The following is a 16,883-nucleotide window of genomic DNA, read 5'->3' as shown; positions in this document are numbered from 1 at the left end:
AGCTTCCAGCTCAGTTTTACCACGACCCCCAGCGAGGGGTCTCCTCCCGCCTCTGGGTCTCCCCCCCCTGAACTTCCTCCTCCAGGCAACAAAGATGAGAACACCACCAGTGACTATGACAGCTGCCCTCTTTTACAGAGCACTTACTGTGCCAGGCACTTCATGTCCTCGTAACACCTAGAAAAGGCATTCTTAGAGGCAGATTTGCTGTGAAACTGAGACTCGAATTCCAGGGCCTTGCATTTGCATGGGCCCTTCCAAGGCAGCACCAGGAGAGGCCCCAGTGTCTTCTTAGGGTAGAATACATATTTTTTTTTTCCTTTTTAGCTTTCGAAAAATAAAAATTTTAAACAACAACTAGTCAGGACCACTGTTTCTTCTCACTCTACATCTCTTCCAATATGAATTATTCCTAAGACATCTGGAAGTACGTGGGTGGTGGAGAAACAAGGACTTGTGTGGAACAAGAAGCAAATCTGTGCATAATTCTTTTACTTATCACTAAATTGTCATTTCCTCTTTGACATTAACTCAAAAAGGATAAGGAATAGGCAACATATGCAATTATAAATGTTTTTCTTTTTCAATAGGAATTACACAAAGTAGAATTTATCGTAATTCTGACTACAAACCTACAAGCAGTACTACAGGTAGCAAATACATCTATGTGTGAAGGGGCATGTTTTATATCTCCTTACTATCAAGAATAAAACAAAAAAAAAATTAACCTGAAACTTACATTACGGTATGTAAAAGAGATAACGAATGGAGTTTGCTGTTTGGCTCAGGAAACTCAAACAAGGGCTCTGTATCAACCTAGGGGGGTGGGATGGGGAGGGAGATGGGAGGGAGGTTCAAAAGGGAGGGGATGTATGTATACCTATGGCTGATTCATGTTGAGGTTTGACAAAAGACAACAAAATTCTGTAAAGCAATTACCCTTCAATAAAAAATAAATTAAAAAAATAACCTTGCAGAGTTCCCCAGCGGTCCAGTGGTTGAGTCCACCTGGCAACGCAGGGGAAAATGGGCTCCTTGTTCCAGGAAGATCCCACATACCCTAAACAACTAAGCCCGTGCAAGACAACTACTGAACTCCGCACCTAGAGCAGGTGCTGCACAACAAGAGAAGCCACTGCAATGAGGAGCCTGCTTATCGCAAGGAAGAGTAGCCCCCGCTCACCACAACTAGAGAAAGCCCATGCACAGCAACAAAGACCCAGCACATCCAAAAATAAATAAATGTTTGTTTAATTAACCTTGCAAGAGGAAAGACAGAATCATCTCTCTAGTCATTTCCAAAAATCACTAACAGCTCTACCTCCTTCTCTTCCTTTCTCTTCCTGAAAATGTCCACCCTAAAACTGCCTGGGTAAAAGCAGGCACCAGAGGAGAAAGGGCACCACGTTGGCCTCAACAGGGACAGGAGGGTGTCCACACAGAGCAGTGACCTGGCACAGAGGAACAGGTCAGGTCCAGCAGGGTGAAGGTGACCCTGAACGGGTGGAGGCAACCTGACCCAAGGTATCAGCGCCCAGGTGGGGAAAAGAAGGCATCTCACAGCAGAGACGGTGCTGGCGGAGAAGGGAGATCAGTTACAAATAGAGGCTTGGTTCAATGAGTAAATAAATTAAGAATAATGGAAACCAGATTTCTCAATGTCAGAGAAAGCGTGAGTTGCTCAGTTGTGTCCAAGTCTTCATGACCCTATGGACTATGGCCCACCAGGTTGCTCTGTCCCTGGAATTCTCCAGGCAAGAATACTGGCGTGGGTAGCCATTACCTTCTCCAGGGAATCTTCCTGTCCCAGGGATCAAACCTGGGTCTCCCGCATTGCAGGCAGATTCTTTACCATCTGAGCCACCAGGGAAGCTCCTGTGTCAAGAAGGGAGGTATAATGTATTTAATAGAAAGGGCGAAAAGTAGAATGAATCCCATTATAGTGGATTAAAATTACAGGTAATAGTATGTGCTCATGAGCTCAATTGGTAAAGAATCTGCCTGCAATGCAGGAGACCCCGGTTCGATTCCTGGGTTGGGCTACCCACTCCATATTCTTGGGCTTCCCTTGTGGCTCAGTTGGTAAAGAATCCGTCTGCAATGTGGGAGACCTGGGTTCAATCCCTGGGTTGGCAAGATCTCCTGGAGAAGGGAAAGGCTACCCACTCCAGTATTCTGGCCTGGAGAATGTCCATGGGGTCGCAAAAAGTCAGACAGGACTGAGCGACTTTCACTTTTGCATGTTTTTCAGTATGTATAAGTACATATAAATATAACTGTGTGTGTGTGGATGGACGCATGCACAGTCAAATATTCCCTAGCTCTAGGAGGGCCTGAGAGCAGTGGCACCCTCATAGCAATTAGCAGATCTTGGTTTCTAAATTATTAATTGTTTTATTTAATTAATTTTTTTTGGCTGTGCTGGGTCTTAGTTGTGGCACTCGGGATCTTTGATCTTCATTGCAGATGTGGGATCCTAGGGCTATGGCATGTGGGATCTAGTTCCCTGAACAGGGATCGAACACAGGCCCCCTGCATAGAGAGCGCAGCATCCTAGCCACTGAACCCCCAGGGAAGTCTCCAGATCTTGGTTTCCAAATATGATTCTGGCACCCAGATCATGGTTTTTAAATACTATTCCCAAATAAAAGGGTAAATCAGAGCTTCTTTAGTACTGGTTGACTCCAGCGGCTAGAAAAGTGATATCTTCATATACCAGAAAACAAAAGATGTTTATAGAGTGATGGTGGTTGGTGGTGGTTTAGCTGTTAAGTTGTGTCCGACTCTTGCAACCCCATGGACTGTAGCCTGCCAGGTGCCGCTGTCCATGGGATTCTTCAGGCAAGAGTACTAGAGTGGATTGCCATTTCCTTCTCCAGGGGATCTTCCTGATCCAGGGATCGAACTCGGGTCTCCTGCGTTGCAGGCAAATTCTTTACCAACTGAGCTAGAAGGGAAGTCCCAGGCATGTCAAAAGGACATCGATCCCAGCTGGACAGGACACCCATTGACAAGTCTGTGACAATCTGAGCATCAAAGTAAATAATGAAAGTAACAGATTACAAGCCATTGAATAAAATAGGAGACCATGAATTCATACTTAAATATACACAAACATACATATTCAATGTATGAGGAGGAATGTTTACATAACTTCAAAGTACTTCCCCAAGAAATACTGATTCATTACAAAGAGGAAAAGAGTAACTGGTATATGGCAAAGTCTAGCAGAAATCCCCTTAATCAAGTAATCAAAGTGAACCCTGGGACAAATGGAAATAGGTCCTCCCTGATACATCAGGGTGTATCAAGAACACAGCATCACTTCCAGGGACAGTCCTAGTAGGATACATAACCTGAGTCTAATCACAAAAAAGCCACAGACAACCCCAATTGAAAACCATGCTACAAAATAACAACTCTTCAAAAGTGTCAAGACTGTGAAAGGGGAAGACAGACTGAGGATAAGTTTTCCTGACCAATAGAGGCTGAAGTGGGGCTTCCTCGGTGGCTCAGCGGTAAAGAATCCACCTGCAATGCAGGAGATGCAGTTTCGATCCCTGGGCCAGAAAGATCCCCTGGAGAAGGAAATGGCAACCCACTCCAGTATTCTTGCCTGGAAATCTCATGGACAGAGGAGGCTGGCAGGCTACAGTCCGTGGGGTCGCAAAGAATCAGACACAACTGAGCAACTAAACAACAAGAGGCTGAAGTGGCATGGTGAAGAATTGCAATGTGCAATTCTGGACTGAGCCCTTTTACTACCATGATTTCACTGGAGCATTTGATGAAACCTTAAAGGTAAAAACTAGAGATTAGGTATTACTTTCCTGATTTTATTCAATGAAATTAGATGTTAATTTCCTGGTGTTATTCAATGTCTGTTTCCTTATATTGATTGTTATGTAGTATAGGAACATGTCCTTGTTTGTAGGAACTGTACACTAAAGTAATTGAGGGTGCTGGGGCTCACGTTCACAACTTACTTTCAAATTATTCAAAGTAAGAAAAGTTCCCTGTACTATACTTGCAACCTTTTTGTGTCAGGCAGGATCTTAATTCCTTGGCAGGGATCAAACTCACGCCCTCTGCAGTGGAAGCAGAGTCTTAACCATTGGACCACCAGGGATGTCCCAACAATTTTTCTGTGTTTGCATTGGCTTCAAAATAAATATCACTAACATGTGAAGAGATGAGTAAAGAGTGTGCACGTAAAATATATTGGCAATTATTGGCAGGCACTTAATCAGTAAAAGTACTTTGGTGTTCTCCTGGGTTTGTGATGTTTGTGTTTTTGGTCAGCTTATTTTAGTTTATAATTTGTACTAACTTGTTTTTTCATTCATTAAATGTTCACTTTCACAACTGATTTTTCTACTCTTAAAGAAGGCCCTACAAAATTGTATGAGTTTCAGTCCCCATAAAACCAATATCCACAAGTGGCTTAAGGTAAGGAAGTCGAGGCACAGAAGCATGAAGTGATGCACCCAGGTCACTCAGCTAAGTGATGAAGCAAGGTTTAGACCCAGCCCGTCTAACTCTAGACTCTCCTTCCAGGGGATGCTATGAAGACGTAGGAAGATTAAAGGGCATTAAATGAACTTTATAAATGCGGAATTAAAATTATTATGCGATTTCCCTAAAGGCCCACTTTCACAAATTTTACACAATTGTATGACCATGTGAACACATTGCTAGGGCTTCGCCCAGCATCTTAGAGTGGCTTTTTTTATATGTATGTGTGGCCATAAAATTGACGTCCTTAGTTTCACATTAAACCTACGTCTGGTGATCAATCTAATTATAATTTATCAAAATCTACTTGTGCCTTTTTTTTTCTTTTCTTTTTTTAAGTCGCTCAGTCGTGTCCGACTCTTGCGACTCCATGGACTGTAGCCTCAGACCAGGATCCTCAGTCCATGGGATTTTCCAGGCAAGAGTACTGGAGTGGGTTGCCATTTCCTTCTCCAGGGGATCTTTCCAACCCAGGTATCGAACCTGGGTCTCCCGCATTGTAGGCAGACGCTTTACCGTACTTGTGCCTTTTAAAAAAAGATTATTATGAGATTTTAATTGCATGAAAGATGCGTGCCTGTCTGTGAGGCCTGTTTGCCTCAGTTCCTTAGTCAGGGGAAGTGGGGAGCAAAGTCCTCCTCCAGTATGCCAGAAACTGCTTGGAATTTGACACCTAGGGCCTCACTTTGTCCTCATAGCAGCCCTGCAAGCAGGCACTGTCCTGAGTGAAGCTTCTGAGGCCCACAGAGATTTGGGGTTCGGCCCACAGTCACACAACTGGGAAGAGGGAGAGCCGGGAGAGGATGTCCGGGGTGGCGATGGTTGCCCAACAGTGTGTCAGCAGGAGGCTTGCCAGGCTGGGCTTGCCAAGGTCCACAGAGCTGACACAGCCAAGGACCTTGCCACCAGCACTCACCACCCAGGCCCCAGCATCCACGACAGCTGCCTGGGGACAGAGAAGCCATGCAGCCGGTGGCAGAGCAGCGTTTCTGCCCAGATCATAAGCGGGCAACACCTGCAACAGTGAGGTGGGGGCCTGGGTCATCACCAGCTCTGGCTACACACCTGGGCCAATGGGTCCAGGGGAACAATCAAGGATTTTGGAGTCAGACAGATCTGGGCTCTGTCTCTTTTTAGTGGCGTGAACTTGCGCAAGTCACTTTACTTCTTTGAGTCTCAAAAAGTAAGAATCTTGCCTCAGAAGGAAGCTCTGAATATTAGAGTGGAAAGTGCCTGGTGCATAGTAGGTGCTCAATAAACAGTAGTATTTCATCATCATTCTGCCAGGGCTTCTCAGCAGACAAGGGCCCTTCAAGAGCTCCAGGAATCCAGGCTGGGGAGAAAGAGTTCTTAAGGACCTTATTTTTCCTCTCTGCCACCCAGAACTGGGGTCAGAGGAAGGGGTCCTCCTTCTAGACTGCAGAGCCAGGCAAAGTCCTCCCAGCCCCCCAGGATCCTGGCTCCCTTCCCTGAAGCCTGTTCCTTACTGACAACAGGAGCAGGGCCTCAAGGTTAGGCAAACAAGCAAGTGATAAGGCGCTTCCAGGTTGGGCCTTGCGTTCAAGGCTCGTCCGGCTCTGGGGCTGGCTCCCCTGCTGAGCGTGAGTCCTGCAGGCACCAATAGGGACACCTGCCATGGCCACCTGCTGATTGTGCACCTGAGGCCTTGGTGCCCTGGTACAGCCTGGGTTAATGACCCTGTTTATCCACTTGAATCATCTGATAAAGGGCAGCGGGGCCAGCGGGCAGACGGCCCTGTGCCCTGCACCCGCTGCTTCATTGACTGAAGTGATATCAGGGCCACGTGGAGCTCTCAAGGCTCCCTCCCCCACCACTTCCCCCTGGGTCCTGCCAGGGTCAGCGTGAGTTTCTTTTTTTTTTTTTCAATGAACATGACTTCTGGAGTCAAGGTTGTTGGGCGGTTCCCCCCTCCCTCCCCCATTTGGGGATATAAATAGCACCCACAGCACCAAGCAGAAGGTGGGAGAGCCAGGAAGAAGGCGGAGCAGATCCTCCACCATGAGCTCCAGCCAGCCAGGGCCCTGCCCGTGCCAGGGTGCTGCAGGCCGCCCGACCATTCTGTATACACTTCTGAGCCCCAGCATCAGGGACCGGCCCTCCGTCGCCCCAGCCCGCGGCCGCTGCCTGTGCAGGCAGCACCGGCCTGTCCAGCTATGTACGCCCCATCGCACCTGCCGGGAGGCCTTGGATGTTCTGGCCAAGACGCTGGCCTTCCTCAGGAACCTGCCGTCTTTCTGCCAGCTGCCCCCCCAGGATCGGCGGCAGCTGCTGCGGGGCTGCTGGGGGCCCCTCTTCCTGCTGGGGTTGGCCCAAGACATTGTGACCTTCCAGGTGGCCGAGGTCCCAATGCCTAGCATACTCAAGAAGATACTGCTGGAGAAGCCCAGCAGCGGGGCAGGCAGCAGCCAGCAGCCCGACCGGCCCCAGCCCTCGCTAGCTGAGGTGCAGTGGCTGCAATGCTGCCTGGAGTCCTTCTGGAGTCTGGAGCTGGGCCCCAAGGAATATGCCTACCTGAAAGGGACCGTCCTCTTCAACCCTGGTGAGATCCCAGACACTCCTGGACAGGGGCCAAGGCTGGAGGGGGGCAGGGCCCAGCCAGGGAAAGATACATTCTAAGGACTTAACAACTGAAATCCCTTTGGGTCCTGATTATCTCCAAATAGCCATTTTGCAAAGCAAGCTCAGAGAGGCTCAGTGACTTGCGAAAAGTCACAGAGCCAGGTAGGGGAAGAGAAAGAATGGGGACTCAGGTCTATTGATGTCAGAATCTAGTCCTTGCTGCTCTGCTAAGAAATTTCCCTGACCTTTACGACAGGAGAAGGGGAGGGGAGGGTGGGCAGACCTAGCTATGCCTCAGACGCACCTTCACGAGCAGACTGCATGGAGAAGTTCTGAAGATGAAACTGCGGTTTCAGAAAGACAACATAGAGAAGAGGAATGAAAATGGGGGTTGGGTGGGGTGAGAAGGAGGCATCTTCATAAACTTCAGCCAGGACAACAAATAGAGGAAGCGTTCTTTGTAATCTAAAAGGGACCTAGATGAGAATTCCTCATCAAAATGCCCCCATGGAATGCATGATCAGAGTAATTCATTATAATAATAGCAAACACTCGCATTACATTTACTGTGTGTTAGGTCCAGTTCTAAAGGTTTTACATACACTAGCTCACTTAAACCTCATAACAAGCCTAGTAGATAGGTACTATTATTTATCCCAATTTTACCAATGAGGAACCCGAGGCACAGAGATTGAGTAAATTTGCCCAAGGGCACACAGCTAATAAAGTGACAGTGTGGGATTCAAAACCAGGCCACCCAGGGTCTTACCCATGGCTCTATCCTATCCATGAAGGATGGATAAATGAAGTGAAAAATAAATAAATGAAGGAGGTAGTGATGGGGCCTCAAAGGCACCAAGCTGGTGGCCTCGGGTCTTGGGCCAGTCTCACCCCATGGTATTGGGGTAAGCCACTCACTCACCAGCCCTCTTTGCCTTCTCTGCCCGCAGACGTGCCAGGTCTCCACGCCTCCTCCCACATCGGGCACCTGCAGCAGGAGGCGCACCAGGCGCTGTGGGAGGTCCTGGAGCCCTGGTGCCCCGCAGGCCAAAGCCGCCTGGCACGTGTCCTCCTCACGGCCTCCACCCTCAAGTCCATTCCACCCAGCCTGCTTGGAGATCTCTTCCTTCGCCCTGTTATTGGAGACGTCGACATCGCGGACCTCCTTGAAGATATGCTTTTGCTGAGCTGACCTGCTCCAGCCCAAGTAGGGACTGGGTGGAAGGCTGGCAGCACTGATTCGGCCTGGCTGTCCCCTGGGTGACCCAGTGCTCCCAGAGGTTTCCCTGGAGCAGCCGGTCCCAGCACAGCCGCGTGGGCCCTCACTCAGCCACACCCCACCTTGACCCTCATCAGTTCGGACACAGTGCTCCAGCTGACTGGCCAGGCCTTGGTGGTTCCAGAGCCTCTGGGCCAAGACTCCTGTCCCCTCCTGGGGCAGGGTAGACGTTTCCACTGCTCGTTGGGCCGGGAGTTCTACTGACTTTGTACAGAACTGACTTAAGTTATTGGTTTTTGTAATAAAAGGTGTGACACCCTTGGAACTTGACAGTGTAATTTGTACATGTCAAGGGACTGGTTTATCTCCAGAGTTCCCCTGCCCCTGTCAGAGGGAGTCCAAGAGGAAGGAACTACAAGTGACACAGAAGCCAGGACTCAGGAAACTGGAGTTTTGATTTTTCAGGGTGGGATGGTGATTTCATTTCTGGCGGTGAGATTTATTTCACATGGATCTGATCCAGGAGTTAGTATCAGTTCATGGACGCCCCCCCACACACATCCTTGCCTTTATATCAAGGGGTAGGAGTATCCCTCCCTATTCCTCAAATCCCCTGCTGATCCCTCCCTCTGCTCCTGCCCCGGCCTCCCTCTCACCTCAGTGAGAATCATCAATAAGGAAAATGAAGCATCTCATTTCCAAATTGAAACAGTTTACGGGAATCTCTGCCATTTGGGATCATTTACTTCCCCTATGGCATCACCGACTCAATAGACATGAGTTTGAGTAAACTCCAGGAGGTGGTGATGGACAGGGAGGCCTGGCGTGCTGCAGTCCATGGGGTCACAAAGAGTTGGACACGACTGAGCAACTGAACTGAACTGAACTTCCCCTATTCTTTCAGCAGACAGGAGGGAGTGGTCCCCTGTTCTCTTAACGGGAGGGGGCAAGGGCAGTTAGGGCTGAACTGGGGGCTGCTTGGAAGCCAAGGCAGACTGAGGTTTAGCTGCCACACCAGTTGTTAAAGTCTGAAACACACTTCCATGACAGCCGGTTCACAGCCACTGCCTGGAGGCCCCCAGAATCCCCTCCACTGCCCCTCAGTGCTCCCTTCTCCTGGTACCCATCCTCCTGTCCAGCACCTAGAGAGGCAACGCTTGGCACAGCCATGGCTTCCAGGGCTGCTCCATTCAGAGCATGGCTTGTGTCTACTCTGATTGGTCAATGTCTGTGCCTCACTGTTCGTTAAATATTTTGAACATCACCCAGGTCAGGGTCAATGACCTGCAAGATAGGCAGGAGGGGATGATAACAACACACATGCCTATAGGACCCCCCTTTCTGGCCTCCTTCTTTCTCCAGCAATGAGACCTGTCCTGACCAGGCCCCACCCCCCCTTACCACCACAGTCTGGATTCTTCTCACGGGGGGCCAAGTTAATGATTACTCCACAAGAGGTCATTCACTCAGGGACAACGGTCTAGGAGTCATCACTCAGACCTCTCCCTAAGGCCCCAGGGAAAGAGACCACAACTGAATAGGCCATGGACCCATTATGGGCCCCCTATGCTAGCAGCAAGAGTGCCCCTGCCCCTTACCCAATCACCCATTCACCACTCAGACACCGGAATGAGGTCGAAACTCACAGCTCAGACCCCACAGTGAAGAGACACGCGAAACTCAGGCCCACACACTAAGTTGAACAACTCAGACATTGCCTACATTGACCCAAGAAACAGACCTTCCATCAGCACACACACATCACAGAAATGCACAGCCCAGATACACACAGTGACATACAGCAAACACGTTCAGGGAAAGGACACATGCTCCCAAGCCAGGTGTTCACACCTGCGCCGACGCTGCAGATGAACGGGGTACACCAGGGCATGCTCACCGTCTTCTGCGTGTCACAGTAAAAATATCAGTGGCCCCCAGCATAGGGAGGCCTGTGTCCGCACACCTCCAGGGTCTACCCAGAGGCTACAAGTCCAGACCAAACTGCTCGGACTAGCATTAGGGCCTCAGTCACTCCCTTTTCCCATGGTGACCCCAACATCCACCGTCAGAAAGGCTGTGTCCTGCTCAACAACCACCCCTAGCCAGGACTAATCATAATCCTTAAATAGAGACATCCTCTAAGAGACTGGGAGCAAGCCCTACATCTCTCCACCCTCTCCCCTCTACTAGAACCCCAGACCCAAACCTCAGCCCCAGGCACCCCTCCCAGCCCTGCCCCCATCCCACCCCTTGGGCTCATCTCACCTGGAAGATGCATGAGGCAACCCTTTCACGAGCATATACATTGGGGGACTTCCCTAGTTTCCCAGTGGTTAAGATTCTGTGCTTCACTGTAGGGGGCATGGATTCAATCCCAGGATGGGGAACCAAGAGTTCACGTGCCCCGGCTAAAGATCCTGCATGCCACGGCTAATGAATAAAGAGGAGATGCCTCATCTCCCCATAGGAGCCAGTTCCAGCAGGTTCAGGGGTCTGGGCCCATTCTATCTTTTATGTCCCTTCTGCCCCCAGTAGTTTACTGTGGCACCTCTCTGAACTCTCAGGCTAAGTTCTTCCTGCCCCTCACCACCCCCCTCCCAATCCTGAGCAGCCATTAGAAAATGCGCTTCTTTATCCACCCCAGCCATTTCCCACAATTTACCTAATGTTTCCATCATCCAAATAGCTTTCCTTATTAGCCTACTTTGTTTCTTTGCAAATTTCTTTCCTACCCCTCCGCAGGATTGGGGAGCCACACTTCTGTCTATTTCTTGTCTGTGTCTCTTGAGTCACACCCTGTACCCTAACCAAGCCTTCTAGATGAACATAAGGACAAACTGAGCAAAACTAAAGAAGCAAATTATAATACAGTTTGATAAAGGCAGTAATGCTTTCTCCATGAGACTGCAGGCTTTCTGAAGGTGGGGCACTGTGTCTTCACTATCAATATCTTAAGAGCAGGAATAGTGTCCCATCAATCAGAGAGGGTACAGAAAGAAACAGGCTTAGACAGGGTCTACAACTTGCTCAAGGTCTGCAGTGATCACCCTCTGTGCTGGGATTTGAACTGTGTGACTGTGGAGGCCAGGCTCCAGCCACCAGCACAGGCTGGAGTGAGTCATGGTCAAGAGCAGATTGTCTAGAGGCAGCTCAGCCACTGTTTACTGTGTCTCAGTCTGATTCCTGTCCTCAGGCCCAGCCAGGGATGACTCACTAGGAAGCAGGAGAATGGGTATGACTCTGGGTCAGCCTCAGGTATCATTTGATTATCATCATTATTCCTACCTTCATTAGCCAAATCATTGACTGCTTATTAAGCAGTCGGGCTGCTGACGTGTCCTGTGCCCTGTGCTGACACTCCCTGCCCTTGAAACAGTCACACAGCCTAGAACCTATGATGCCAGGAAAAAGCCAGTGCCCACTATCCATCCATCCATTCCTGCCATTTTCAACATCTTTCTCTATGTCCACTTGTACCAGACCCAGTGTTAGATGCTGAGGAGCACAGAATAAATAAGATACAGTCCCTGCCTTCACTAAATATCCTGTCTATAGCAGAGAAAGACACATGAGTAATTGCAACAGAGTGATCTGAACTGTGACAGAGGGACATCCAACAGGCAGCAGGGGCGTAGACATGTGTGCGTAAGTCAGTCACTCAGTCATGTCCAACTCTTTGCAACTCCATGGACTGCCAGGATTCTCTGTCCATGGAATATTCCAGGCAAGAATACTGGATCAGGTTGTCATTTCCTACTCCAGGGGATCTTCCTGACCCAAGGATTGAACCCGAGTCTCTTGCGTCTTCTGCTCTGGAAGGTGGATTCACTGCGCCAATCTGTCTGGATTTGGGAAAAACTCTTCAGCCAGGTGGTGACCACTATGACCTTAAGAGATTGAATGGAGCTTGCCAGGCAAGTCAAGGGGGTGAGCATTCCAGACAGACAGAACAATAGGTGCAAAGGCAGAGAGGTGTCAGAGCCAAGAGTGTTCCACTCACTGCCAGTGGTCCTGGGGCAACTGGATCCCAGGAGACCCAAGAACGACAGAGGGTCCCGGAGAGATGAAAAGTGAGCATGTCACAGAACAAGGCAGCAGAGAAAAGCCATCCCAGTGAAACTGGTGGAAGCAACAAGGTTAAAGTGTCAGGGAATCAGAGTTGACAAAGGGAACCCCCCATTCCTGGCAAGTCATTCTGGGGAGCTATTAAACAGCTATGGAGAGCAATGCTCTACACACGTTACATTGATTATGTTATTTAATTCTTACAACTCAATGCTGGAAGTACTATCATTATCTCCATTACACAGATGGAGGAACCGAAGCACCGAGAAGTTAGATAACTTACTCAATTACAGTTAATAGCAGTAGGGTCAGGATTTGAACTCAGATGGTTTTGATTTAGGTCCTGTGCTCTTTTTTAAAATTGATTAATTATTTTTGGTTGTGCTGGGTCTTTGTTCCTGCGAGTGGGCTTTCTCTAGTTGTGGAGTGTGGGGGCTACCCTCTAGCTGCGATGCCTGGGTTTCTCATTGCAGTGGCTTCTCTTGTCGTAGAGCATGGGCTCTAGGCGCTTGGGCTTCAGTGGTTGCAGCATGGGGGCTCATTATCTGTGGCTTGTGGGCCCTACAGCATGCAGGCTTCAGTAGTTGTGATGCACGGGCTTAGCTGCTCTGAGGCATGAGGGATCTTCCTGGACCAGGGATCGAACCCATGTTCCCTGCATTGGCATGCAGCTTCTTATCCACTACACACCAGGGAAATCCATTGGTCCTATGCCCTTAAAACACTATGCTATCATGAGTCTTTAAAAGTCAGAGATGATCAAGTGGAGAATAAATAACAGCACCTAGACTCTTTCCTCTCCTCACATCACTGTAAGGCAGAATGAGAGTGAAAGTACTGTCTTGGTTACTTTTGGGTTTAAGTTTTTGATGAGAAATCAAGCCTGCTTGTTCCCCCAGGGAAGTGGCCCATTTTCCCTGGAAAGAGTCCTCAGCCACAGTCAACAGCACATCCCCATGTTAGTGCCAGGAATATTCATTCCAGCAATGATGATTTACTGAGAATCTACTACACATCGAGCATCATTCAAGGTCTTGGGAATTTCATCCCACAAATAACAATTGTGCATAATCTTAAGTGCATAACTTCTTGGGTCATCTAACAACTTTTCCAGAGCATACCATCTTTATTTTGGCACACACTCTTTGCTGTATAACACTTACTTTTCAATTTTTGGATTTTTAAAAAAGATAGTTTTAACTAAACATTTTCTGTGTAATATAGAGTATGCAAATCAGACCTGTATAACTTGATGAATGATCATGAAATGAATAAACCTTGTAATCACCACCCAGAGCAGGAAATAGAACATTGGCAATGCCCCAGAAACCCTTCCCATCACTATCTCTCCCTCCTGCCCAAAGGGTGTCACTAACCCCTGATTTCCAACATGATAAATGAGATCGCTTGCCTTAAACTTTAAAAAAATGTTTTTCAATTTACTTATTTCTATTTTTGGCTGCACTGGGTCTTCGTTGCTATGCATGGGCTTTCTCTAGTTGCGGCAAGTGGGGGCTACTCCCTAGCTATGGTGCTCAGGCTTGTTATTGCGGTAGCTTCTCTTGCTGTAAAGCGCAGCCTCTAGGGTGTGCAGGCTTCAGTAGCTGTGGCACTCAGGCTCGGTGGTTGGGGCACATGGGCTTAGTGGCCCCAAGGCACGTGGGATCTTCCTGGACCAGGGGTCAAACCGGTGCTCCCTGCAATGCCTAACCACTGGGCCACCAGGGGAATTCAAATTTTATATAGATGGAATTGTACAGCATGTATTCCTTTCTGTTTGTCTTCTTTTACTTGATATTGTATCTGAGAGCCATTCTATGCTCTATGTAGCAGTAACCTATTCATTTTCATTGTTGTAAAGTATTCCATTACACTACAATTTATTTATCAATTATACTACTGAGGAACATTTGGTCCATCAAATAATATTGCTAGCATTATTCTTGCGCACGTGTTTTGGTACACAGATGTTTGCAGAACTGGTGCTATATGATAAGAATCGGAATTACGGAGTCACAGAATGAATGCTCAACTTGAGTCGATCATGCTAGTTTTCTAAGAAAGTGAAAGTGAAAGTTGTTCAGTCGTGTCCGACTCTTTGCGACCCCATGGACTATACAGTCCAAGGAATTTTCCAGGTCAGAATACTGGAGTGGGTAGCCCATTCCCTTATCTAGGGGATCTTCCCAACCCAGGGATCGAACACAGGTCTCCCACATCGCAGGTGGATTCTTTACCAGCTGAGCCACCAGGGAAGCCCAAGAATACTGGGGTGGGTAGCCTATCCTTTCTCTAGTGGATTTTCCCAACCCAGGAATCAAACCGGGGTATCCTGCATTACAGGCAGATTCTTTATCATCTGAGCTACCAGGGAATCCCAAGAATACTGGAGTGGGTTGCCATACCCTCCTCCAGGGGATCTTTCCAACCCAGGGATCAAACCCAGGTATCCCGAATTGCAGGATCCCTGGGAGGGATCATTTCTAGATCCCTTCCAAAGGCAGCAAGTCCTCCAACAACCAACCAGCTTTCCCTAAGCATCTACTATGTGAAAGGCGTATAAAGATGAATACTGAAAATAAGAACAGAAAGCCCTCTCATATCCGCAGCTCCTATTATCATGAAAATCACAGGTAACTTTTAAGGAGGGCTTACTGTATCCAGTATTCTTGACTGGGAACCCCCATGGATAGAGGAGCCTAGTGGGCCACAGTCCATGCTGTTGCCAGAGTAGGACACAATTTAGCGACTAAACCACCACCACCACTGTATGCTAGGCATTTACTAAGTACTTGTATATGCATGATGACATTAAATTCTCACCACAATCCTCCAAGGGGAGGCAGTAATTTTCCTATCTAGTAGATGAGGAAATTTAGGTTCAGAGAAATTAAGTAATTTGCCCAAATCCACACAGCTAGCTAAGGACTGAATTTTTGGCCATACCATCTGGCTTGCAGCATCTCAGATGGAACTCAGGACCTGGCAGTGAAAGCCCAGAATCCTAACCTACCAGGCCACCAGGCCTGGTATTAAACCTGTGTCCCCTGCTTTGGCAGGCAGATTCATATCACCTGTACCACCAGGGAAGTCCTCTTTTCCCTTTTCTTCATGATCTTAAAGCATACTTACATGTGTATCCTTAAAAAATGTTTTTGATTCGTACTTTTTGAACTTTATATAAGTGGAATATTCTGTGCTTTCTGACTTATTTTCATTCAATATCATACACCTGAAATTATTAGTACTAAATGCCAGTTTTTGCTCTTACAAACACTGCAGCTATGAATTCATATATACTGTCAAATAAAAAGAAATCTGGACTAAGGAAGGAGAGATTTTATTTGTAACAGTTATTGCAAGGAAGGAAAAGAACTACTGTAATAGACACAGGGAAGCTATCGCAAAGAGAAGCTCTAACCATAAGATCCACACGTGCCTCAAGGGTCAGGCAAAGAGTTTTTCTTTCATAGGAAGGAGTAAACAGGAAGGAATAAATAAGGCTAGAAAGAACTTAGTGTGACGAAGTGGGATGACCGGGAATGACATAATGGGACAGTAGGTCAGAGAATGTTTTACTCTGAACCCAGACTATTCTTTGGGGGCAAGGGGGCTGTTAAGGAGGAGTTGCATACAGCTCAAGCTGGGGGAGAGGAACACAGTGCAAAGTTCATGGACGTGGAGGAAGGAGAGAAGCTAAACTAAACTTTAGTTAACAAGCATTTTGTTCTTATTGATCTGTGGGGAAAAGCAGTTCATCTAAGCATTTATGAGGCAAAGAATTGAAATTTGGAGTCTGTATCCAGCCTTGCCATAGGTAAACAAGAAGGCACTCATGAGTTTTATCTAAGTCATAAAAGGAACGTTGTCTCTTTGCAGTAAGTTGATTCCAGAACACAAAAGGGTGAAGGGGGTTTCTTAACTTTCACTGTTTTCCAGGATCACAGGGTTTGAGCAAGGCTCAACATAGTCAGTACATCTCCTGATACACAGATGCAAGAATTTCTTTAAAACGTATAACTAGAGGACTTCCCTGGTGGTACAGGGAATACGAATCTGCCTGCCAGAGCAGGGGACACAGGTTTTAACTCCTGGCCTGGGAAGACTCGACATGCTTCAGAGCAGCTGGGCCCAGGCAACTCAACTACTGAAGCCCGTGGACCTAGAGCCTGTGCTCCACAAGAGAAGCCACTGTGATGAAAGGCCCGCACACCACAACCAGAGAAGGACTGCACATGGCAGTGACGACCCAGAGCAACCAAATAAGTAAACAATTAAAAAAACAAAACAAAACATATAACTAGAAGTGGAATTTCTGGGTCAAAGACATGTGGAGTTCCACTTTTACAGGGTAATGCCAAATTGTTTTCCAAAGCAGCAGTACCAGTTTACACTTCTAACAGCATAAGGGAGCTCCAGTTGCTCTACATCTTCAGGATTTAAGAGAGGATTTGAGGATTTTAGTATGTGTGCTGCGGAAGCGAGCACTGATTTGAGGATTTTA

At 47.8% G+C, this 16,883-nt stretch overlaps 1 protein-coding gene across 1 annotated transcript; it reads left to right on the top strand.

The window, feature by feature from the left end:
* The first annotated feature begins 6,480 nt into the window (after positions 1-6,480).
* On the top strand, positions 6,481-8,627 carry NR0B2 (nuclear receptor subfamily 0 group B member 2). Its single transcript, XM_061147850.1, has 2 exons — positions 6,481-7,075; positions 8,046-8,627. Exons 1-2 carry the CDS (start codon positions 6,535-6,537, stop codon positions 8,285-8,287), a joined length of 783 nt encoding a protein of 260 aa, XP_061003833.1. The 5' UTR covers positions 6,481-6,534; the 3' UTR covers positions 8,288-8,627.
* Positions 8,628-16,883: the final 8,256 nt, after the last annotated feature.

This window comes from Dama dama, chromosome 8, assembly GCF_033118175.1.
Source record: "Dama dama isolate Ldn47 chromosome 8, ASM3311817v1, whole genome shotgun sequence".
Lineage (NCBI taxonomy): Eukaryota > Metazoa > Chordata > Mammalia > Artiodactyla > Cervidae > Dama > Dama dama.
Note: the sequence above shows the minus strand (reverse complement) of the source record. Positions and strands in the feature narration are given on the sequence as shown.